At 56.1% G+C, this 24,633-nt stretch overlaps 3 protein-coding genes and 1 long non-coding RNA gene across 7 annotated transcripts; 2 read left to right on the top strand and 2 right to left on the bottom strand.

The window, feature by feature from the left end:
- Positions 1-99: 99 nt before the first annotated feature.
- Positions 100-8,475, top strand: PLPPR2 (phospholipid phosphatase related 2). Of its 4 annotated transcripts, none has more exons than XM_077121744.1 (10): positions 100-210; positions 1,729-1,895; positions 2,439-2,545; positions 3,312-3,500; positions 3,626-3,761; positions 4,344-4,615; positions 5,381-5,557; positions 6,656-6,778; positions 7,015-7,066; positions 7,175-8,475. In XM_077121744.1, the coding sequence occupies exons 3-10, from the start codon at positions 2,480-2,482 to the stop codon at positions 7,516-7,518; spliced, it is 1,359 nt and encodes a 452-aa protein (XP_076977859.1). In that variant the 5' UTR covers positions 100-210; positions 1,729-1,895; positions 2,439-2,479; the 3' UTR covers positions 7,519-8,475. The 4 variants fall into 4 exon arrangements, with proteins under 4 accessions (XP_076977859.1, XP_076977857.1, XP_076977861.1 ...); XM_077121742.1 differs by having other exon boundaries at positions 1,729-1,900; XM_077121746.1 differs by having other exon boundaries at positions 1,729-1,900; positions 6,656-6,762; positions 7,175-7,322.
- On the bottom strand, positions 6,265-16,510 carry LOC143650679 (uncharacterized). The gene is made up of 4 exons (XR_013159636.1): positions 15,906-16,510; positions 15,590-15,765; positions 14,528-14,628; positions 6,265-6,557 (listed from the first exon to the last, which is right to left on the bottom strand). It is a non-coding gene; the product is annotated as an uncharacterized LOC143650679 (long non-coding RNA).
- Positions 16,186-18,812, top strand: SWSAP1 (SWIM-type zinc finger 7 associated protein 1). The gene is made up of 2 exons (XM_077121747.1): positions 16,186-16,523; positions 17,184-18,812. The coding sequence occupies exons 1-2, from the start codon at positions 16,275-16,277 to the stop codon at positions 17,685-17,687; spliced, it is 753 nt and encodes a 250-aa protein (XP_076977862.1). The 5' UTR covers positions 16,186-16,274; the 3' UTR covers positions 17,688-18,812.
- Positions 18,813-18,830: 18 nt separating this feature from the next.
- Positions 18,831-23,553, bottom strand: EPOR (erythropoietin receptor). Its single transcript, XM_077121741.1, has 8 exons — positions 23,306-23,553; positions 22,338-22,473; positions 21,807-21,985; positions 21,568-21,725; positions 20,913-21,066; positions 20,741-20,828; positions 19,692-19,779; positions 18,831-19,599 (listed from the first exon to the last, which is right to left on the bottom strand). The coding sequence occupies exons 1-8, from the start codon at positions 23,418-23,420 to the stop codon at positions 18,991-18,993; spliced, it is 1,527 nt and encodes a 508-aa protein (XP_076977856.1). The 5' UTR covers positions 23,421-23,553; the 3' UTR covers positions 18,831-18,990.
- Positions 23,554-24,633: the final 1,080 nt, after the last annotated feature.

Below are 24,633 nucleotides of genomic sequence, written 5' to 3'. Positions count from 1 at the left end.
GCCCCGCCCCTACCTCATCCAAGGCCCCGCCCCGCGGGAGCTCATGCAAATAAGGCGGCCTAGGCCCCGCCCCTCCCGCCGCCGAGTCTGCGCGCTGCAGCCGGCCGGGACCCACCGCTTCTCCATCTCGGCCGCCGCGCGTCTGTCTGTCCCGCCGCGCCGGGGCCAGCCGGGCCCAACCGGGGCTCAGGAGGCGGCGGCGTCGACCCGGTGAGGGGGCTGGCGCTGGGGCCGCTCCTACACCCCCTTTTCCCGGGCTTGCGACCGTGGGCGGGTGTGTCCGGCGGGGGCCTGGGCTCGCGCGGGGTCGGGTCCCGCGGTATCAAGGGGGAGGGCGGCGGCGAGCTGGAGCTCCGGGACCTGACTGGGGGGGCGGGGGGGGAGGGGGAGGGCGCCCCGGGCTGGAGGAGCCGAGCGAAGGCGGTGAGGCTGGCTGGGAGTGACTGAGTGTGGGGTTGTCATTGTGTGTCGTTGTGCGGCCGTGAATGTGTGGTTTCTGGGGTATCTGTGCTGTGTTTGTGTGTGCTGGCTGTGATCGTGTGACTGTCATTGGGTGTCAGTGTCGGTTGTAACTGTCGTGTGGCTGTGATTGTGTGGTTTCTGGGGTTTCTGTGTATTGTCTGTGGTTGTGGTTGTCATTGGTGTCACTGTGTGGTTGTGTGGCTGTGATTGTGGTTACTGGGGTGTCTGTTCTATGTGTGTGTACGTATTGGCTGTGATTGTGTGATTCCTGGGGTGTCTGTGCTGTGTGTGTGTGCACTGGCTGTGATTGTGTGATTCCTGGGGTTTCTTTGCTCTGTGTGTGTGCGTGTGTGTGTCTGTGTACTGGCTGTGATTGTGTGACTCTGGGGTATCTGTGGTGTATGTATGTGACTCCTGCGACTGTGATTGTGTGGCCTTCGTGGCGGGTATCACTCTGATGCTGTCTCTGTGTGTCCATGATGTGGCTGCTAGCACTGGATTTGTTTGGCTGTCTTTGCTGTCCGTATGGTCGTGTGCCTACGCCTGTCACTGGGTGGCTGTGGTGTGTGTGTGTATGTGTGTGTGACTGGCTGTGTGTTCCAGCCTGTGTCTGTGCTCCTGTGCCTTTCTCCGTGACCTGGTAGCTCTATGTGTGCCTTGTGCCATAGTCCCTGCGTGCACCCTCGGTGGCCCTGTGGCAGTTGTTGTGTATGGCACTGTGTCTCTCCGTGACTGTCACTGTGCACAAGAGACGGGTGAAGTGTGTGGCTGTCACTGAGTGCTCGAGATGGGGGTGTGACGCTGTGACCGGCTCAGTGACCCCCCCATCGTCTGTGTTTGCTGCCTCTTCCTTTACTGTGTCGCTTGAGTGCGTTGGCAGCTCCGAGTCTCCGTCCCTGGTGGTGGTCGCGGGGTGTGCGGAGGGCCTCCTGGTGTGTCCCTGTGATCGTGGGTGTGGTATGATCCTGTGTGGGTGTCTGTGCCGGGCTGCATGCACGCTGTGCCGTGTGCGTGTGCGAGTGTGCACTTCTGTGTGTTGGGGGTGCCGGCACCTGTGTGAATGAGCCGCCTGCAGGCCCTGAGGCCGCGTTGGTGGGTCGGATGGATGCTTGTGCGCGCGTGTGTGTAATGCTTGGGATGGATGCTGTGGCTGAGTTTTGTACTCTGGGGGTGCCGGCGTGGGTGGCTGTGTCTCTGGGGGAGTGAGGGGGCGGTGGCTGGTGGACATCACTGACAGCCCTCGCCCCACCCCTTGTCGCACTATAGAGAGTCCTGCAGATGGGGCATGGGACCTGGAGTGCTGACCCTCGCTGGCCGAGGCCTCAGTTTCCCTGTCTGCAGCATGGGGGTGCCTGCCCCGCTGGCCGCCAGAGGCGGTTGTGAGTGTGCCAGCACGGCGGCGGCCTGTGGGAAGCCCTAGGGCGCGTTCACTGGTGAGGTCAGCCAGGGGAATTGGGTGGGTGCGGGGGCTGCAGCTCCCGGCTGGGTTTAGCTTTGGGGGTGGGGGTAGAGGGGGGATAGCCCCTGTGTGATGCTGTGAGGCAGATGGGGCTGGCAGGGGAGAGGGAGAGGCAGCTGGGAGAGAGGAGGAGGGTCTGGCCCTCAGCCTGCATGGGTATGCACCGCCCATGGGGAGAGGAGAGGGGGCCCCATGGAGAGGCCTTGGGGGAGGCGCTTGGAGGGAAGGGCCCAGAGGGGGGCACACAGGGAGCTTGAGATTCTCTGATAGTGGGGGCAGAGAAAAATGGGGTCCAGTTTTTGCTGGGGGGGCAGAGATGGAATCCCCATGTAGCTGGAAGGGGGGATCCCGGTTAGTGGGGTGTGAGGGCCCGGGAGTCCCTCCCCAAAGGCCTGGGGCTGGACTCTCCTGTGGTGGCTGGAGGAGGAGGGGTCCAGGCCCCGGATTGGTGGGGGCGTGGTTAGAGGGCTCAGGGGTGGGGCCAGGACCTCAGTGACCCGCCCCTCTCTCCTGCTAGGCCCGCCCCAGCGGCCCCGGTCCGCTGGCCTGGCCTTCACCATGGCGGGAGGGAGACCTCAGCTGAAGAGGAGTTTCTCCATCATTCCCTGCTTTGTCTTTGTGGAGGTGAGGGGCCCACAACCTCCCCGGACACACTCAGCAGCCCCTCCTTGCTCTGGGGGTGGGTGGGCAGGGTGGGTACACTGTTCTCCTTTCTCTGTCCATGTCCCTCTCCTCTCTCCCTGGGCTGTGTCCGATCCCTGCTGTGCCCATTTCCCGTCTCCCTGGCTCCTGCAGCCTCTCCCTGTCTCTCTGGGGTGTCCATGGCGGTCCCCTTTGTAGAGAGAAGTGGTTATGGGCTTGGACTTGGCTGCTGCAGCCCTTCGATTCCAATCTTCCTCACATCCTGAGCCTCAGTTTCCTCACCTGTAAAATGGGGCTAGAGTCCCTTTCTCCTAGGTCTGTTGGGTCAATACATGGAAAAGGCTTAGGTAGATGCCCAGCCCATCATAAGGGTTAAACGGGTGGTAGTTGCTACTTCTGCTTGTACTGTTATATTATTTCTTTCTCTGTCAATGTTTCTCCACCACGCCACTCCTTACTTGTATCTCTCTCTGGTCTGAGCCCTAGCCCTGACCTCTTCTCTCTCTCTCTCTCTCCCCTCCATCCTGTCTCTTCTCTCTCTTCTCTCTGTGCCAATACCAATTCTCCTAAGCCCTGACCCTTCTTTGTCTTTTTCCCTACCTCTCCCTGTCTCTCTCTCTCTCTCTCCATCTCCCACTTTCTGTCTCGCTCTTTCTAACTCCTCCTCTCTATTTCTCTGGGCCTCTGTCTCCCTGGCCTGGGCTCGGGCCTGACCGTCTCTCTGTTCTTCCCGCCTGGTCTGGCGCAGTCTGTCCTGCTGGGCGTCGTAGTTTTGCTCGCCTACCGCCTGGAGTTCACAGACACCTTCCCCGTGCACGCCCAGGGATTCTTCTGCTATGACAGCACCTACGCCAAGCCCTACCCGGGGCCCGAGGCTGCCAGCCGGGCGCCCCCCGCCCTCATCTACGCACTGGTCACTGCTGGGCCCACCCTCACGGTGAGACCTGGAGGTCGGCCTTGGTCGGGGGGGTAGTGGAGGGCCTCCCAGGAGGCAGGAGGGCTGGGTAGGGGGGGAGACTGGGCTGCAAGGCCAGGTGGACGCCACTCTGCTCTCGCCCCCAGATCCTGCTGGGGGAGCTGGCCCGTGCCTTCTTCCCCGCCCCACCCTCGGCCGTCCCCATCATCGGGGAGAGCACCATCGTGTCTGGGGCCTGCTGCCGCTTCAGCCCCCCGCTGCGGAGGCTTGTCCGCTTCCTGGGTGAGTGACCTGTTAGGGGGGGTTCAGCCTCAAAGTATGGGGGTGTGGTGCCCAGAGAGAGGGATGTGGGTGGGCCTGGCTCAGTCACATGACAGCTTCAGGAGGAGGACCCAAAAATGCCACAAGCAAGTCTCAGGATGGAAAGAAGGACACAGGCTCAGGCCAAACACACCGGGGTCCCCGGGCAGGGAGATGAACCCCAGCTGTGCCCTGAATGGGGCCCCAGTCATAATGGGTGGACATGTAGGGGCAGGGGGGCAGAATTCTTCTGTAATGGTGGTCCCAGGGACAGAAATACAGGCTCCAAGCTCCAGGGTCCTGGGGCAGCTATAAAGAGGCCTTTGGGGGTGGGTTAAGGAGCCAGCTGTGGTCCATCCTGAAAAATGGTGTCAGGGGGCCAAGCTACTGTGGAAGCTACTGTGGAATTCCAGGGGAGGCCCCACTCCTAAGGGATGGGTTGTCACCAGGGTCCCTAGGGCAAGGGGACACTGGAACAGGCCGTGAGGTGGCCACCAGGAGAAGGGACCACAGGGGAATTGGGGGCCCCCCGGGCCTGAGCCCCCTCTCCCACCGCCTCCCCAGGGGTCTACGCCTTTGGCCTCTTCACCACGACCATCTTCGCTAACGCGGGGCAGGTGGTGACGGGCAACCCCACGCCTCATTTCCTGTCGGTCTGTCGCCCCAACTACACTGCCCTGGGCTGCCCACCGCCCTCCCCGGACCGGCCCGGGCCCGACCGCTTCGTCACCGACCAGGGTGCCTGTGCCGGCAGCCCCAGCCTGGTGGCCGCTGCCCGCCGCGCCTTCCCCTGCAAGGACGCGGCCCTCAGCGCCTATGCGGTCATCTACACTGCGGTGAGCCAAGGGCGCGGGGGTTGCCCAGGGTGCTGGGGGGGAGCCACGCCCCCGGGTGGAGTCTCTCCAATTGCAAAGGGGCTCCACCCCTTGGTCCTGGCCACCTCCCTTTCCCCCGCCCCATGTGCTTGAGCCCCGGGCCCTGGAGCCCAGCAGCGTCCCTCAGACGTCCCCTGCCGTGAAGGTGAGCTGGGGGGCTGGGTGCGGGGGTTTGGACTCCACCTCCTGGGGCCCTCGCCCTTTCCCCAAGGGTTTTGACCCAACTCTTGCTTGCCCTGGCCACACCACTGACCCGCGACTACGCTGGGACTTCCTGGCTGTCCCCTGTCCTTCCTTGATCGCACCCACAGTGGCTTTGGCTCCTTTTTCTGGCATCCGTCCTTCGGTCTGTCCCTCGGGGACTATATCCCAACCCTTTCATCTGTCCACTGGGGCTTGGGGACCACCTTCGTTTGGTCGGGACTCAATCCTCTAGGGCCTGGGGCCATGCCCTGCACACACCCCCGCTCCCCGCAAGCATTTGCCTTGCATGTGACCCAGGAGACCTGGACCCCAAGCCCTACCTGCTGCTCCTGGCGCCGTGGGCACGCCCCCTCGCCCTGAATGGCCCCAAACCCGGAGCCCCGCCCTGCCCCTCCCCTTGACACGCCCCTACCCCCAGAACTCGGGGCTCCTGGCCACGCCCTCCAGCCCCAACGTGACCCTGTGGCGCTCTGGCCATTTGGCCCCGAGGCACGAGTCCCCTGACCCGTCCCCGCTCCCCAGATGTACGTGACTCTCGTGTGCCGTGTGAAGGGCTCCCGCCTGGTCAAGCCCTCGCTCTGCCTGGCCCTGCTGTGCCCCGCCTTCCTGGTGGGCGTGGTGCGCGTGGCCGAGTACCGCAACCACTGGTCCGACGTGCTGGCTGGCTTCCTGACGGGGGCGGCCATCGCCACCTTCCTGGTGAGCCCCCTCCCCACCCATCCCGACCCCCCCCCCAGCTGCCCCCCAACATCTCCCTGACCTTAGAGGCAGGTTAGGGGTGTGAACTCTGGGTGAGCTGGGGCAGGGCCCTTACCTTTACTGTACCTGAAAGATGTCATCCTTAAAGGGGGATAACAGGACCTGGGCCAGGGTGAGGCGATTGAGGAATTTACCTTCCATGCAGAATTTAAGGGTGGGGGTGCCAAACAATCATCATGATAAATAAGGTATATATCTTTAATCTGTCTCCCTACATATATGTATTTCTATGTCTATACAAGCACACACACAGAAGCAGATATGTGATTTGTATATCATAAGGATTTTTGTTCACAACGTTTTTTTGTTGTTGTTTTTTTTTGGGGGGTGGGGTGCATGGACTGGGAACTGAATCCAGGGTCCTCCTCCAGGAAAGCAGGAATTCTACCACTGAACTATCTGGGCACCCTTAAGATAAATAATATTTTAATGGAAGGCTTTTTAAAAATATATTTTTACTGCAAAATCCTCACACACCATACAGTTCATCCAAAGTATACAATCAGTGGCTCACAGTATCATCGCGTAGTTGTGCATTCATCACCATGATCATTTTTAGAACATTTGCATCACTCCAGAAAAATACATAAAGAAAAAAAAAACAATATATCCCGTACCCCTTACCCCTCCCTCTTATTGACCATAAGTATTACAATTTGCCCAATTTTTTTTGCCCCTTATCCCCCCCTTTTAACGGAAGACTTTTAAAAATCAAAATTAATGGAAAAAAAATCCATGATAGAAAAAAATCAAAATCATAAATAAGGAGAAGATCCAGTTCTGCCATTACCAAACGTGTCCTCGTTCACCTCACCCTCCTCCCGACCTGGTGGGATAATCATGGTATCCACTTCTTGATAAATTGGCAGGAAAAGCAGCAGGTAGTCAGCACCGTAAAAGTCTTCACCCTTTCTGGAAACCTGAACCTCAGTTTCCTTATCTGCAAAACAAACGGGGGTGGTAATTACGGAACACATACCCTGATGGCCTGAGGCCCCAACACAGCCCCCCCCCCTTCTGCCCCCACCCCACCCCCAGGTTACCTGCGTTGTGCACAACTTCCAGAGCCGGCCACCCTCTGGCCGAAGGCTCTCCCCCTGGGAGGTCCTGGGCCAAGCCCCCACCGTGGACAGCCCCCTCGAAAAGTTAAGTGTGGCCCAGGTAAGGGGGGCCGGGGGTCACTCCCGGCTGGAGAGGGTGGTGGGTGGAGGGCGTCCAAGGAGGCAGGAAGGCAGGCAAGCGTTGGGGGTCTCAAGGTTGTACCCCCTTTCTCCCTCCAGAGGAGACACAGTATCTCCTGATTGTCTTTTCTGTGATAAGCCCCCCACCCCACTCCATGGCTGTAGCTGGCAGGGCCCGGGGGGGCCGCTAGCCCCATCCCTTTGCTCTTTTCGCAGGAACCCGAGACCTGCAGGCCGCATTCGACACCGGCACGGCTCACCCCATCCAGTGAGTGTGAAGGGAGTGGGGGGATGTTGGGGGAACTTCCCATGGCCTTGTGGCCCCTTGTAAGCCTCTGGATCCCCTGACCTGTGACCCTGACACCCCCCCCCCCAGAGCCGCAGAACTGCGCCCGCCGTGGCCACCTGATCCCCAGCTGCGTGTCCTCCAGGGCCCCAGCCATGTGTTCGTCGCCCCGTGTGCCCCGTCCTCGATTGAGGTCTGAGCCGACGCCCCTGCCTCTGCCCCTGCCCCTGCCTGCACCCACCCCCAGCCAGGGCCCCTCACCTTCCTCCCCTGGGACTGGGGGCCCAGGTGGGGGTGGCGGTCGTGGCCGGAAGCTGCTGCTGCCCACGCCCCTCCTACGGGACCTGTACACTCTCAGTGGACTTTACCCCTCCCCCTTCCACCGGGACAACTTCAGCCCTTACCTATTTGCCAGTCGCGACCACCTGCTGTGAGGCCTCCCCACCCACCCCGAATCCATCCAATCCCCAACCCTTCCCTGTAACGCGCGTGCGCGTGTGTGTGTATGCGTGTGCCATGTGAGTGCCAAAGTCACCTACCCCCAAACCTGCCACGCCCATGATGCGGGATGGCTGGAAAGTCATTTGGGGGACCCCTGCCTCCCCTGCCCTCTGAGAAGTAACAGTAGGCAAAACGGGGAGGTGGGCCCTTGCCCCTAGTATTGCCCTTTTAAGGGCTAATTCCTGTCCCCATTGGTTATCGCCCGGCCAATGGAAGCCCCCAATTCTTAGAGTTCTAAACAAAGGGAGTTTCCTCCAGCCAATGGGAACATCCCCCCTCACTTCTTAGAATCCTTAGGCTAGAGGGCCACCCCAGCTGTGTTCAGCGTCTGAACAGCCAATAGGAGCCCTTGGATTTCAGAATTTCTAGGGTGGGTGGGTATGATTCCAGTCACTGGGGGACCCTCCATGTCTAAGCATGTGCAAAGGAGAGGAGGGCGAGCGGGTGGTCCTTTGGCTTCGGGTCCTCCCCCCTCAGCTGGAGGGTGGGGCAGGCTCCCCCAGGGCAGGGTCCTTGGGGCACCCCTTCCCCTCTCAGCCCCTCCCCCATGAGCAGCCTCTTGCCCACTCCCTCCTAACTCCCTATTTATGCAGGGCTTGCCCCAGTGCAGAGGTTTTGGGGTTCAGGGTGCTGTGTCCCTCCTTGTCTGTGCCTGGGTCACCCCAAACCCTTATTTATTACGGGCGTGGGAATGGACTTTTTTCCCTTGGATTCTGCCCCTGTTCTGCACATTGACCCCCATGCCACAGCCTCATGCAGATGTGCCACCTTGGGGAGCATAGGCCAAGCAGGGAGGGCACCCCCACCCTGGGCAGCCAAAGGCAGTGGGCAGAAGAGACACTGCGCCCTGTTTCCTGACCCCCCCCCCATCTTTAATAAAGACCCGTTTGTAACACAAGTTTGGCTCCCTGCTTTGGTCCACTTGGGGGGGGGGGGGAGGCATAGAGGGCTTCAGTCGTGGGGCCAAGTGTCCAAGAGGCTGGGTGCGGGTGGACTGCCACAGTGTAACTGATGGAATTTGGAGAGAGGCAGTGTGGGGCCGTGGAGCCAGCAACTTGGATTTAAATCCTGGCTCTGCATTTCCTGGCCATTGGTGTCAAGAAAGTTAATTAACCGTTCTGGGCTTGTTTTTGCATCTGCTCAATGCATATAGCCCCACAGGCCACACGTGAGGCACACAAATGCATGGTGAGAGTATGACATGCCTGTGCTCCACAGAGCAGCTGGCCTGTGTCAGGGTACAGAAAGCAACAGGTATAGGTGAGGAGACCCTGGGGGTCCTGAAGGATGTGGGTTCTGAAGTGCAGGAGGTACCTCCAAGCCAAGATTCCTGGCTGCATGGGTGAGAAAGGGATGCTGATGGTCTAGCCATGCTGTGCCCCAACCTCCAAGGAGTCAGCTGAGGCCAGGGAGGGTAAGAGGAACAGGGGTAAGAGGAAGGGGCAGCCACAGACCCCCACCATCTCAGCGGCTTTCAGGGTGCAAAGTTGTCTAGGAACCGGGAAGAAGGAGACTGCTTCCTTTCCCCCCATTCATTCATTCATTCATTCAGCAGATACTTATGGGTCACCTACTGTATGCCAGGTGCTGTTTAGATAAGTTCACGGGCTGAGACAGTGAACAGAGCAAAAACAAATCCCTGTCACTGTGGCACTCATTCTAACATGTGAGAGACAGTAGACAATAAATCCACTCTATGCCAATCCACAATTCCAAATTTCAAAAGGTCTGAAAACTAATGTTCTTTTCATAACTGATGTGTGGTAAAAAACAGAGGTGATATGAAGCTATGTATACCTTTTTTGTGTGTTAATTTTTTTAATTAGGTTTTGGATTTACAGAAGAAAAAATCATGCATAAAATATAAAGTTCCCATATTATACATAGCTTTTATTGATTTTGCTTGTTGTGAATTCTGTTATGTTTCTCTGCAAATAAAGTGGTTTGGGGATGTTGCCCAAGGCCCCACTGGAGGTGGCTGTGTTTATACTGTATTACCTTCTGAATATCTGAAAAGTTTTGAATTGCAAACTCAGGGTGCAAGGATTGAGCTAAGAGACTGGGGTCTCTGAGATCTTAAATGTTGATACATGATAAGGATAAAGGATGCAAGGTGGGGGAAAAGATAGGACCACTGTGAGATGGTGACATGGTTTGCATTCTAAAGAGGGGGGTCCGGGGAGCTGTCCCCGAAGAGCTGAAACCTGGAGGAGGAGAGGAGGAAACCATGCAGGTATCTGGGAGAGAGCATTTCAGACAGAAAGAACAGCAAGTGCAAAGGCCCTGAGGCAGCAAGGGCTTGATGTGCTCAAGGAACAGCGAGGAAGCCGCTGTGGCTGAAGGAGAGTGAGCAGGGAGGAGAAAAAGTAAGAGGAAGTCAGTGTATCATGAGCCACGGTGAGTGGGATGGGAGGCGTGAGGTGGCAGAGGAGGGAGAGGATCTTGGAGACTTCCTGCTCAGCTCACCAAGGCCCCTGTTTGCAGGGCTCGCACCCCTGATAATCTGTTCCCTCCTGGGGCACAACTACGCCCACGCGGGTCAGGGAAGAAGCAAAGCGTCAGCACGGCGGACAGCGCCACCGGCCGGCCCTCGGGGAGGGGGCTGTCCATGGTGCTGAGGGTGAGTGCGGACTGAGAAAGGGTAGGGCGGGGACAGGAACACACAAGGGGTCTGGGCCCGCTGAGGAAGGCAGGGACAGCGGCCCTAGCCTTAGGACAGATGGTCTTACATAGAGAAGCCAGGCTAGGTGGCAATGCCTTATTCGCAGGACTTCTTGACATTGCCCCATGGGTCACATAGTATCTCACGCTCAACTCCACCAAAACTGAGTTCCGATTTAAAATGTAAGTCAGATCACTACCTCCTCTGCTCAAAACCCTCTCATGAACAACTAGAATAACCAAACTCATAGAGACGGAATCTAGAATATAGGTTAGTAGGGGACCGGGTGGGGATAGGGAAAGGGAAGTTAAGGCTTAAAATGTCCAGTGTTCCTGTTTGGAATGAAGGAGATGTTTTGGTAATGGATACTTGTGATGGTAGCACAACATTTGTGAATGCACTTAGCAGAACTGAAATATATATCTGAATGTGATTAAAAGCTGAAATGTTTGATTGTATACATGATAACAGATTTTTTTTTAATCCATGGAACTATACTACCCAAACAGTGAACCCTAAGTTAAACTATGAACTATAGTTAATAGTACAATTATTAAAATGTGCTAACATCAATTGCAACAAATGTTCTACACTAATGCAGGGTGTCAATAATAGTTTGGTAAGGAAATCCTGTATTTTATGTAGGATTGTTCTGTAAACCCACAACTTCTCTAATAAAGAAAAACTAAAATTAAAAAAAAAAAACAGAAACTTCTCATGGCTCCCTATGGCACTCCAAGGAAAAGCCAAAACTATCCCATTGCCTCAGGGCCTTTGCACTTGCAGAGGCCTCCCCAGAAGGCTCTTCCCCCCACATATTCATGGTTTGCTCCCTCACTTCCTGCAAGCTTTTTCTCAGGTGTCACTTTATCTGTGACACTTTTGCAATTAAAAAAAAATTGCAAAACAATATAAACAAGTGGCCCTTCCAACTTCCCTTCCCTGTGCATTTTTTTTTTTTTACTTATCTTCTCATACACTACTTAAGTTTCTTGTTGAGCTTAGTGTTCATAATCTATTTCCCCAATGAGGATGGCACCTCCCATGGGGGCAGAGATTTTGTTAGTTGTCTGTCCACTGCTTTGTCCTCAGCGCCTATGACAGAGCTCCATCTGTGTCAGCTGCTCAAAAAATGTTAAATATATGATTTAATCACTTGAGTATACTGATAAGCCAGGTGTTCTAGTTTGCTAGCTGCCAAAATGCAATATACTAGAAATGGAATGGCTTTTAAAAAGGGGAAGTTAGTAAGTTACTAGTTTACAGTTCTAAGGCCGAGAAAATGTCCCAATTACAAGTCTATAGAAATGTCCAATCAAAGGCAGCTATCCAGGGAAAGATACCTTGGTTCAAGGAGGCTGATGAAGTTCAGGGTTTCTCTCTCAAGTGAGAAGGCACATGGTGAACATAGTCAGGGCTTCTCTCTCAGCTGGAAAGGCACATGGCGAACACGGTGTCATCTGATAGCTTTCTCTCCTGACTTCCGGTTTCATGAAGCTCCCTGGGAGGCATTTTCCTTCTTCATCTCCAAAGGTTGCTGGTTCGTGGACTCTCTGCTTCGTGGTGCTGCAGCATTCACTGCTCTTTCTGAATCTCCCATTCTCCAAAGTGTTTCCTCTTTTATAGAACTCCAAAAATTTACCAAGACCCACCCAAATGGGTGGAGACATGTCATTACCTAATCCACCTGTTGTAGTTTGCTAGCTGCCGGAATGCAACACAACAGAGACAGATTGGCTTTTAATAAAAGGGGATTTATTTCGTTAGTTCTTCAGAGAAAAGGCAGCTAACTTTCAACTGAGGTTCTTTCATACATGGGAAGGCACAGGACGATCTCTGCTGGCCTTCTCTCCAGGCTCTGGGTTCCAACAACTTTCCCGAGGGTGATTTCTTTCTGCATCTCCAAAGGCCTGGGCTGAGCTGTGAGTACTGAGATGAGGTGTGCTAAGCTGCTTGGGCTGTGCTACGTTGAGTCTCTCATTTAAGCACCAGCCATTTTAGTCAAACATCATTCATTGCAGCAGGCACGCCTCCTAGCCGACTGCAGATGTAATCAGCAACAGATGAGGTTCACGTACCATTGGCTCATGTCCACAGCAACAGAACTATGTACCTTCACCTGGCCAAGCTGACAACTGAATCTAACTACCACACCACCTTACCAACCACTCTTGATTAAATCATATCCAGGGAGATGATCTGTATACAGTTTCAAACATATAGTATTGAATAGGGATTATTCTGCCTTTACAAAATGGGATTTTGATTAAAACATGGCTTTTCTAGGGTCCATACATCCTTTTAAACCAGCACATTTCACCCTCTGGACCCTACAAAAGACTTGTTTTCCCCATATACAAAATACATTCATTTCATAACAATATCACAAATCCTTAAACCATTTCAGTAGCAATATACATGACATACAAAGTTAGAAACACACAAACTCCTACGAAGTTAGTTACAGGCATGGTCTGTTCTAAGGCAAAATTATCCTCTGGCTTTGGACCTTTGAAAACTCATAACAAGTTATTTGCTGCCAATATACAAAGGAGGAACAGTCATAGGATACATATACACATTTCCATAGGGAGGAAGGAACACAGGGATCACAGGACCCAACCAGTTTCAACAATCTGTAGGGCAAAGTCCATTAGATTTCAAAGTCTGCCTTTGGGGCAAACTCACCCTCTTCACAGGCTTGGGTGGGTCCGCTCTCCTGGCCTGAGGCTTCTTGACTTCAGACCTCAGCCTCCATGGTTTTGCCTCTGAAGTTATTTTTCCTACAATGTGTCCCTTCTCTGAACCCCCCAGTCCAGCCTGGCAGCGGCTCTGTTTACACTGGTCCCACAGCACTCTTGATGGCTTTCTATGCAGTAGTCTTGGATCATGACCATCAGACATAAAGAGTTTCCACAAATCCTTCCTGGATAACTCCATCTCCAATCCTGGCTTTCTCTGAAATGGCTGACGGGTTCCACATTGGGCCAAATCTTCATGTAGGGCACTATTCTTTGGGGTCTCCCCTCCCGGAAGCCCAGAATATTAATTTTTAGTTTCTTTGTACCCAAGAGTTCAGTTCTCAGCTTATCTCTTTTCTGTCGCATTTCACTATAAACTGGGAGGAGAAACTAGGCTGCACTTTCCACATTTAATTTGGAGATCTCTTCTGCTAAATATCCAAGTTCATGGCTTTTAAAATCTACCTTCCAGGCAAAGCCACGTCAACTTTGCCAGATTATCTGCCATTTTAAAACACGGCTAGTCTTCCTTCCAGTCTATAATAACAGGTTTCTCATTTCTAAGGCTTTATTAGAAGTGTCTTTAGAGGCCACCTTTCTACCAACCATCTCTTCAAAGCATTCTAGGCCTTCTCTATCAGGTTTCTCACAACTCTTCCAGAATCTTCCCCTTATACATATAAAAAGCCATTCCAACATGTTTGGTATTTGCAAACTGCAGCAGTAGCACCCCATTCTCCAGTACCAAAATCCGTCCCAGTTTGCTAGCTGTGGAATGCAATATACCAGAAACAGAATGGTTTTTAAAAAGGGGAATTTAATAAGTTGCTAGTTTACAGTTCTAAGGGGAGAAAATGTCCCAATTACAAGTCTATAGAAATGTCCAATCTAAGGCATCCAGGGAAAGATACCTTGATTCAAGAAGGCTGATGAAGTTCAGGGTTTCTCTCTCAAGTGAGAAGGCACATGGCGAACACGGTCAGGGTTTCTCTCTTAGCTGGAAGGGCACATGGTAAACACGGTGTCATCTGCTATCTTCTTCTCCTGGCTTCTGGTTTCATGAAGCTCCCCAGGAGGCGTTTTCCTTCTTCATCTCCAAAGGTCACTGTCTCGTGGACTCTCTGCTTTGTGGTGCTGCAGCATTCTCTGCTCTCTCCAAATCTCCCATTCTCTAAAATGTTTCCTCTTTTATAGGACTCCAGAAACTTATCAAAACCCACCCTAATGGGTAGAGACATGTCATCACCTAATTCAGCTTAACAACCACTCTTGATTAAATCACACCTCCAGGGAGATGATCTGATGACAGTTTCAAACATACAGTATTGAATAGGGATTATTCTGCCTTTACAAAATGGGATTTTGATTAAAACATGGCTTTTCTAGGGGACATACATCCTTTCAAACCGGCACACCAGGGAAAGGCACAGCCCGAAAGCCCAGCACTTCCCTGCATGAAGGTGGGATTTGGAGAAGTGTGAGAAAGTGTTTATGAAGGACAGGCCAAAAGTCCACATTTGGCTGAAAGTATTCACTCACCTACATTTACGAGCACTTCCTGCGTGACTGATGCTGTTCTAGGAGGTAGGGATCCAGCAGCCAGCAAGGCAAAGATCCTTATTCTTGTGGGAACTGGCAGTCTAAAGGGGAGAGTGGCAATAAGAATAAATGCTTAACATGGGAAGTGATAAGTGATTTGAGGAGAATAAAGATGGATAAGCAGTTGTAGGGTGGTGGTGTGTGATTTTAGACAGGTGCTTGGGAAAAGTCTCCCAGATTGAGTGACATGTAAGCAGATACCCAAATGGGAAGGGAAAGAAGAGCCACAGGGATATCTGGGAGTAGACTGCTTTAGGCAAAGGAGAGAGGATGTGGAAAGGGCCTGTGGCAGGGCTTTGTTCAGCATGCTCCTGTGTATATAACCATAAGGGGTTGTGTGATGTGGGTATCAACTCTGGGTTGTTGTGCATTTGGAGTATTGCCATATGACATGAATCAGTTTGTGTACCTGTTGGGATACACCTCTGGGATGCTGTGTTTCATAGGGTAGCATGAAAATATGCTTGTGTGTGTGTAGAAAGAGCTGCAGGCACATTAGCTGAGAAAAAATGTGTGTGTGTGTGTGTGTGTGTGTGTCTGGTGGCAATGTCACAGTTGCATCAATGTGTTTTGTTTTGTGTGTGAATTAGGGAAAGGGTATGGGGGCATGGTTGTGGGAGGTTGTGTGTGCATGGGATGCTTTGTGTCAAGATGGGGATAAGAGGGTGAACTGATAAGGGTAGAGCTTTGAGAGGTGGGTGATGGGGATTTCGGAAGTGGATACAGAGATATCAAGGGGTGCATGTCTGAGGAGGGGGGTGTGAGAGTGTCTAGCTGTGTGAGTGGGTGTATTGGGGGATGCTATGAAGCTGTTTTCGGGCCCCAGGGGAAGAGAGAAAGCCCAGGAACCCTCAGCTCCGCCCTGCCCCTGGTTCTCCTAGCAACGGGACCACTTGGAAGTTACCAGGAGACAGAGTTGCCAGGGCAACGCAGGCGCGAGTGGCAGCTCTTGGGGCGAAGTCTGGGTGAGGATACCCAGACAGTGATCGCTTGATTACTCACCTCTCTCAGTTTGTCAGCAATCCCGCCTTCCCCTGGTCCCTGAGCAAGACCCCCCAGGCCAGTGAGGAAGCCATTTGAAACCCTTCTTCTTCTCGCAGGCTCTCAGAGGCGGGTGCTGATGTTTTGTGTCCGAACGTCCCTCAGCCCGAGGCTCCAGGCGTACCCTCCGCATGTCCCTGTGCAGTTGCAGAGAGGGACAAGTACATGGGTCACCCCTCGGATGTCACAGCACACAGCTCACCCCTCTCCCCGCCTCGCAGTGGTCGTTGGGTGACATCAGTTGAAACCCACAAGACACAGGCCCACCCAAACTTACCCCCGAAATACGTGAGCCCCATTTTACAGGTGAGCAAAGTGAGGCTGAGAGACTTTAAGTAAGGTGTGAGCGATTTGGGCCTGCTCCCTCCAACTCTCAAGGCTTAAATTGGGCTGATTAGCTGAGAAGCTCGAAATAATCGTGATCGTGCAGCTTCTCCCAGCAGACTCCCGCCCAGGAAGGGTCTTAGCGCCCTCAAACGCCCCCCATTCCCCTCTCTCCAGATGAGCCAGGCAAAGGCCAACCGCATTTTGATCGACAACCCCAAGGACCAACGGAGAAACTGAGTCTATTGTAGCCAATGAGGCTTCGGCTAGGGCGGGATTATGGCCGGGAACCAGCAGCCGATTGGACAGAAGCGCGTTGCGAATGGCGGAGACGCTGACGCGGTTGCTGACCGCGGGGAGCGTAGCCCGGCCCGACGGGGAGAATGCGAGCGAGGCGGGACCGCCTTTGCTACTGCTCGGCGGCCCAGGCTCCGGAAAAACAGCGCTGCTGTTTGCGGCAGCTCTGGAGGCGGCGGGGGAAGGCCGGGGCCCAGTCCTCTTCTTGGCGCGAAGGCCGCTGCAAAGCCTGCCCCCTGCGACGCGACCTGCGCTCGATCCGCTACGCCTCCAGGTAACGGCGGAACGGGACCAGACACTGACCGGCCAATGGCGAGGCGGATCGAGTGTTGAGTGGCTGGTAGGCAGACCAGTGGTGCGGACGGAGCGAGCCGGCGCGGCCCTCTGATGGGACGGCGTCTGCTAGTGAGGGGCGGGACCATGCGGCGCTTAATTAAGAATGAGTGAGAGAGCGTCCAACCTTGAGAACGCAGTGTGAGCGAGAGGCGGTGCCCAAGGATTGGCATCAGTAGGGCGAAGGGGGCGGAACCACAGGGTGACCGGCCAATGGTGAGGCGGATCGTGTGTTGAGTGACAGATAGGCAGACCAGTGGCGCGGACGTAGCGAGCCGGCGCGGCCCCCTAATTGGACTCTCGTCTGGACCCGAGACGGTAAATATGGAGTCAGAGTCGAGGATGGGGCAATGTCGGGGGCGCCAGGGGTGGGTTTTACGTGGCAAAAGGCAGAAAGTACCGGGCAGTGTTGCGTGTTAGATAAAGAGGGGCGAATAGAAAAATATTTGGCCAGTCTGAGCTGCCTCACCTTGCTGTCATCTGTCTGGAGAGGGAGTGAGCAGCCTTTCCAGAGAAGTATGCAAGCAAACAGAGCAGCCAAAGCTGGAATTCTGGCTCCCTTGCGCTGAATCTGGCTCTTTTCTTCTTTTCTTCCCTCTAGAAGATCCGCTTCCAGTACCCATCGTCAACTAGGGCACTTCTTCGGCTCCTTTGCTCTGCCCACGAGGCACGGGCACCGACGCCTTCCCTTCTCCTGCTGGACGGCCTGGAAGAGTACCTAGCCGAAGACCTGGGGCCCCATAAAGCTGCCCACCTGGCTGCCCTACTTCTGGACACAGCTGCCCATTTCAGCCACCGGGCTGGGCCTGGCCGAGCCTGTGGGATCATGGTAGCCTTCCAGACCCAGGAGGAAGCGGACAGTGGGGAGGCCCTGCAGTTGGCACTGCTCCAGCGGTATTTCCCGGCCCAGTGCTGGCTGCAGCCAGCTGCACCAGGCCCAGGACAGCACTGCCTCCGGGCCACCCTGGAGCCAGGTGGACAGGGCGCCAGGAGAGAGTGGCAGGTTGCTTTCGGACCAGAGGGAGAGATGACAATCACCCCACGCTCCACCGCAGCTGATGACCCCAGCCTAGACAAGGGCTCCAGCTCTAGAGGCCAACTCTGAGCTTCAATGTGTGCCCACCTTTCTGTGCCTCAGTTTCCCCTGAACAAAATGGGAGTTGGGATACTCACCTCAGGGACATGTTGTAGTTTCAAAGACCTAAAGAATGTCAGGTGCTTCTGGGCTTTTAAAAATAACATTACCATGTCCACATGATGCCCAGTCAATGTATTGTTTAGTTTTGCTTGCTTTGAACTTTATAAAGGGTTTCATATAAAATGTAATCTCAGAATTCCTTCTTTTCTCTTTTGATATTGTTACAAAGATTCGGCCACATTCTTTATCCCTACTGCATATCATTCCAGGGGTGGACTATCCCTTCCATTTATTCGTCTGATTGACTTATTTATTGCTGTGAACACACATGTGCTTGTGTGTGTTTGAGAGTTTGTAGAAATAATTACCTAGAAGTCCAGTTGCTAGAGCAGAAGGTATATATATGTTCAACTATTCTAGAAGACATCAAACTGGTTTCAAAGTGGTTAAACCAGAACGCCCATTTAAGCACAGCCTCACCAATCTTTAGCACCATCAGAATGCTTTCTTGGAACAGGGCCTGATGTGGAATGCCTGATGAATTCTTTTCACTATTGTAATCATTTGTGGCTGGGACTCGGCTAGAGGCTCACTAGCCTAGTAGTAGGTGCCCTACTAAACCACCTTTCCCAGCCCTCTCTGTGCCAGGATTACATGATGCTTTCTGGCCAATGGAATGTGAGAAGAGATGGCGATCACTTCTAGGCCTGATCCCAGAGACAGCGCATAGAATCTTCTACAGTCTCTGTCTTCACTTGTTGGCTGGCAGGATGCAGGGGAGCCATGTAAAGCGCCTAAGGAGGCCCTAGGGGATGGTGAAGCCACAAATGGAAAGATTCTGGTCCTCTGCATCACACCAGGGAATGACTCGATTGAGTTGCGATATGAGGGAAAACCTCTTAGCGTGTGAAACCACTAAGATTTAGGAGTTGTTTGTTAAGGGAAGCTAGCATAACTTGTACTTACTAATCCATTTTATTATGATTATTATTCAGGGTTCCAGGTCTAGAATTTCAGAGTGAGCTCAAAGGCTTTGGCTGTTGCCCCTAGGGTCTGGTCCCAGAAAAGATAGGGCTCATAGGCTGTCAGCAGAAGTCATGACAGAAAAAGTTTAAATAAAAAACTATATATATTTAGAAATATTGCAAGGCTGTGACTTCCTGAGTGGGGACAGATTGGGCAGATAACCAATGTCAGCTTGCCCGTAGTACTGAGGGAGGTCGAGCTGTCCTTGCCAGATGAGTCTTGGGCCTCACCCCTGGCAGAGGTCCTAGGAGCAGGCCACATAGCTCTGGGGCAGAGGCTTAGAAGCTACAAGACTGTTCTCATAAGGGTTGGAGTACGGGTCATCAGAGGATCCCCCTGGGGTCCCTTGGGAACCCCCTGAGCTGTAGTCAGTCGAGATGCCGGAGTCAGACACCACGAGGTACAGGTACTTTAGATGGGGTGGAGTGGGGGGCAGTGCAGGAGGCAGTGCCCGCGGGTACAAGAGGTGGGAGCCAGGCTCCAGGATGGTGTACTCGAAGCTGGCGGCCAAGGCCCCCTCTTGCCTTGGCTTTAGGGCCGAAGTGGAAGAGCAGGAGGATGCTTCCGAACCCTCTTCCGTGGCCGCTGTGTCCAAGCTGCCACCAGGCTCTGGGAGATGCCCGCTGGGTGGGCTCTGGGGCAGTAACCACTTGTCCAGCACCAGGTAGCTGTCCTGGGCCTGCTCGCTGCCCACTGGCTCCAGCAGGGGACGGTCATCATCTGCCTCCGGCTCCATTGCTTGTGGCGCCCTCCAGCAGCGCTCAGAAAGGACTTCCAGGGAGGCAGGTGGGTCCTCTGTGAAGGGGGTGCAGGGGCTCCACCACAGACAGTCATTGTTCTGGTACAGCCACAGCTGCAAAAACAGCACAAGCTGCTCAGTGGCCTGGTGGTTTGGCTGGGGAGCAGGGAAGCCCCAGGCCCTAAGGGGGTGACCATGCCACCTACCTGGAAGTTACCCTTATGGGTGGTGAAGAGGCCCTCAAACTCACTCTCGGGGCTTGGGATGCCTGGCCAGATCTTCTGCTTCAGAGCCCTGGCAGAGCCGAAAGAAATGAGGTCCGTGGGTATGAGTCCTCCAACACTTGCCAATTCCCTGTGAGCTCCAGCTCACAGAGGCACAGACACTCCTAGGGCCCCATGATTGGGATGAGGGGAGAGGGGTGCATCGAGGATGGGGGAGCTCAGAGTGGGGAGTAAGGGCTTTGGCTGGAGCATCAGCAAAACCCTACAGAAGGATGATTAGAATGGGGTTTTGAAGGATGCGTAAGAGTTCAATATACACTGATTCATGCTCCCTCCAAACCCAACCCAGGCTTTGCGTGGAGGCCCATTACATCACTTCCCTCCTCACTCTTTTCCCTGGATCCCCAGTGCATTCAAGATAAAATTCAAACTCCTCCCCACAGCTCTCCAAAAGGCTCTGCAAGATCTGATCCCTTTCACCTCCCTCACTGCACCTTCCACCCTCCCTCCTTGTGCTATCCACTCTAGGCATATGGCTCTTCTCGCTACTACTTCAATGTTCCAAGCTTATTCCCACCTCAAGACCTGTGCACTTCCTGTGTCTTCTCCTAGCTGTTCAAGTGGCTGACTCCTTCCCAGCTTCAGATCTTGGCTCTGCTGTCACCTCTTCCCAGAGGCCTTCCCTGACCACCCTGTAAGCTCCCCACACCCACTTGCTTCCGTCATCACTCCTCACAACTTATAATCAAACATTTGTGGGTTCCCTTGTTTGTTCCGTCTCTGTGACTTGATCCACAAGGTCAGAGACGGGTCTGGCTTGTTCCCTAATTTCTCCCCAGTGCCTAGGCCACCGTGGGTTCTCGATACACATCTGCCAAGCAAGTAAACAAACAGGGCCTTAAAAATCACACGGAGATTGCTGGGTGGAGGGCAGGCGGGAAGGGCATTCCCAGCCTGGAAGTACACAGCGGCCAGTTATGGGTTCCGAGCAGGGGAGGGTTCTAGGTCAGGGGCCCGAGTGGGAGGCTCACCTGCGGTGGGAGAGCAGGGCGAGCACGACGAGCACCAGCACGATGAGCACAAGGATGAGAGAGAGCGTCAGGATGAGGGGGTCCAGGTCTGGGGGGAGAGGGGTGAGGAGGTCAGGCGGGTGGGCTGCCCGCGGGCCCCGCCCCCGGCCCCTCCCCCACGCCGGGCCCTCACCACTGGCCGTCAGCAACGACGCGGGCTCCGACCAGGCGCTCCAGAAGCCGCCGAAGCTCGGTTCCGCCATGCGCGCCCGCACGGCGAAGGTGTAGCGAGTGCTTCCGCGCAGGTTGCTCAGCACGCACTCGGTGCGGCCCTCCAGGGTCTCCACCTGAGGGCGGGGCCGGGGTAGGGTGAGGGGCGGGGCCTGGGCGGGCCCTGGAGGGGTTGAGCCAACCAGGGGGAGGAGAGGCAGGGCCCGCGCTCAGGGGCGGGGCCAATGAGAGCAGGGCGCAGTGCCCGGGCCCGCCCCAAGGCAGTCAGGGCGCGACCGGGGGTGGCAAAGGCTGGACTCCCGCTGAGGAAGGCGGGGGGGCGTGGAGGGGCGGAGTAGTGAGGCTTGCGGGCAAGGTGGCAGGAGGGCTTGGGGGACTGAGGGAAAGGCGACCTGTCAGTAGGACAAAGAGCCGCCGTCTTGGGCATCAGGGTATCAGGGGAGGGGGAGAGTCGGGCATGGGGGGGCGTCGGGGGTCAGGGTGGACCTGTGAGTGCCAGTTGTCTTCCCCCACCCCACGGCCTCCCACACACGTCGGAGGCGGGACGATGGGGGCGGAGACACGGTGCCCGTCGGGGTGGGGACTTGGAGAGGCGGGGGCTTGCGCGTAAGGCTCACCCTCTGCGCGCCCCCCGCGCCGTGGCCCGCCGCGACGTCCACCTCGTAGCGGATGTGGCTCGCCATGGGCGCCCTGGGCGGCGGGAGCCAGCGCAGCACCACGTGGCCGCCCTCGTCGGCCCGGCGCGCCAGCAGCCCCGCGGGGGGGTCCAGGAGCACTGGGGAGAGGGGACGGCCACGTGGGCGGAGACCTCGACCCCCGGCCCCCCGCGGCTCCCGGGTCCCCGGCCGGCGCCTACCCACTTCGTTGACATGGATGTTGCGGCGGTAGAGCGTGGCGCCAGAGGAAGGCACTGTGACGCGCAGCTCCAGGGGCACGAAGCTCGACGTGTCGGCCGTGGGCAGCGAGCACCAGAAACGCACGGTGCCACGGGCCGTGGGCGCCTGGCGCAGGCGACACGGCTTCCAGGGCTCACCCCTGTGCGCCGAGAACCCCGAGCGGGCAGGGAGCAAGTGGGGGGAGACGGGGACGGGTGGTCTGTTCAGATGGCCGGGGCCACGGGGCATTTGGGACACTCCCACCAGGGGGCGTCCCAGCCCCTACTTCGGGGCTTCCTGGAGGACAGCCCACGGTCGGAAGCGCGTCTCAGCGGTGACCACAGAGTGTCCCCGCACAGACCACTAGGGGACGGCTCAGCCCTGACCCCCCCGGGTTTCCCACCACTGACCTGGAGGGGAGGAGGCGCTGTCCGGCGCCAGGCCCCAGGGGACGTCCCAGGCCGCGAGCTCCGGGGAGCGCCGCCCTCGCCCGCCCGCCCCGTCGGACTCACTCGAGCTGGTAGGCGAAACTGAAGTTGTCCGGGCCGACCCCGGCGCTCGCGGCTTCCTCCCAGAAGCACACCAAGTCCTCCAGGCGCTCGGTGAAGCACAGCAGCTCATCCGACCCGCGGGCCTCCAGCAGGGCTGCTGGTGGGGGTGGGCGAAGGAGGGAGGGGGTCTGGGGAGTCGCGTCCAGTCCTCGGGCCGCAGCCCCCTTCCCCATCCCCGCCCCCGCCGCCTGTCGGGACTGATAAGAAAAAAGCCCCGCCCCCTCCCGCAGTTAAGGGGCCCCCTCCAGACCTCTAAAGACGGGGTACCCCGCAACTTCCAGGCGCAGGCCACCAGCTCTGCTGTCCCCCCCATCCCCACGCCCACCTTTATCCCCCAGCCTCCCCAGAGCTGAGCGCGGCGTTCGAGGCCCGGGCCTCGCGTCGGCGCCCCGCCCAGCCCAGGCAGTGGGTGCGGGGGGGAGGGGTGCGGAGGGGGCGGGGTTCCCTATCAGCCCCCGCAGGCTCCGGCTGCCCGATAGCGCCAACCGTGGCCCCCGCGCCCCTCCCTCCACCCAGCCGGAGGAGGGATCTGACGCCGGCGCGCTCCCCTGTTTACAGTCGCCTGCGGCCGGGCTGCTCCGAGCCGCACCCGGACCCGGGCTTGAACCTCCCTCCGCCCGGGATGGGGGAGGGCTCAGGCTGCCAAGCGTAGACCCAGCAGCACCCCCGCACCACGGGGACTTAGCGCGTCCCACGGTCCTTCTGCCCCCCTCTAGCAGCTCTCCCAGGACACAGGCTGGAAGTTCCCAACCAGGCATATCCCTCCAGGACCCAGTCTTGGGGTTCAGGACCCGACCAGCCCCCCCACAACCCAGCCTGGGGACTTAGATCCCGCATGCCCCACCAGGAGCTAGTTTGGGGGTTCTGGCCCCAGCTCTGCCCTCCAGAACCCAGTGTAAGGGTCCACACACACAGCCCTCCATCCTTACCTTTGCTCTCAAATTTGGGGTCCCGGGGTTCGGGTGAGGAGGCTGAGGTGGCCCCAGCGAGCAGGAGGCAGAGGCAGCCCACTCGGGGCCAAAGGGGCACCCAGGAGTGGTCCATGGTGCAGCCCCTACCGCCGGGCGCCCAGGGCTCCTGTCCTTCCGTCCCCCGCCCCTGACACCGTCCGCAGCTGGGGCAGCAGCTGCCTCCGCCGGACACAGCTGACCAGGCCCTGCCCGGGCTCGGGGCCCCGAGTGGCAGCGTCCCCGAGGAGGCGGTGCCAGTGCAGCAGCCTGGGCAGAGATAAGCAAGAGGCGGCCGGGTGGGAGGGGACAGGGGCCCTTGCGGGTCCAGCGCTGCTAGGGGAGGCGGTGGCGGTGGCGGTGGCGGGAACACACTTCCTGGCTGTGTGACCCCGAGCAAGTGACTTACCTTATCTGAGCTTCGGGCTGCACCATCTGTAAACTTTGACCTGACACATAACAAACATTCCAAAAAATGTCAACTACTGATGTTATCGCTATTAACATCTCTTCTGAGTCTGGAAAGGACTAAATAGAATCCTAATAAGGATTAGCAGTTGTCACTGGTGTACACAGTGCTAGCCAGTGTTGCCAAACTCCATGTAGAGTGTGATGGTGCGTTTTACCTTTATCTGTACCCAGAGTGTGAGGTGTCACTTAGGATTTTTTTGAAACTTTTTTTTCACTACTTATATCTCTGTACTCTTGGGATTTTGCTTTACGAGGAATGTGCAGTTCTTGTAATAATCTCTTAAATTCATTACAAAATAAACCATAAAAGCTATTCGCTTGTGCTGCACTTCTCACACTGGGGTTGACACCCCAGCCACAAGTCCATGGAGTGGGGGTGCGGGTGGGGGACACCTCTCTGCAACCTGCCTGCCGCAGACCAGCCAATCAGAGTTCTCGTTCCCTGGGACACAAGGATTGGTTCAGGGTGGGCACGTGATCCACGTGACGCCTCTGATTTCCCCCCACCACGCCCCAGCGTCGTGAGACTTTAGCTGGAATTACCAGGAAAGGTATTGGGTCATGGGCTGGGCAGCTAGAGTAGCCCGAGGGGTCTCTGTTACCAGTTGGGAAGACGTTGCCTGGCCGTGAAGCTAATATGGACTTTATTCACTGCCTGTCCCCTCTGCTTGGAGGCCTCTTCCCCTAGATAGTCACGGGGTTCACTCCCTCACTTTATTCAAGCCACTGCTCAATTGTCACCTCTTCCATGCAGCCCTCCCTGATAACCCCATTCAAAATAGCAACCCTCCCCCGGCAATTTCCCATCACCCGTACAGGGCTTAATCTTTTGCATCCAC

This window comes from Tamandua tetradactyla, chromosome 11 (assembly GCF_023851605.1).
Source record: "Tamandua tetradactyla isolate mTamTet1 chromosome 11, mTamTet1.pri, whole genome shotgun sequence".
In the NCBI taxonomy this organism is placed as follows: domain Eukaryota; kingdom Metazoa; phylum Chordata; class Mammalia; order Pilosa; family Myrmecophagidae; genus Tamandua; species Tamandua tetradactyla.
Note: the sequence above shows the minus strand (reverse complement) of the source record. Positions and strands in the feature narration are given on the sequence as shown.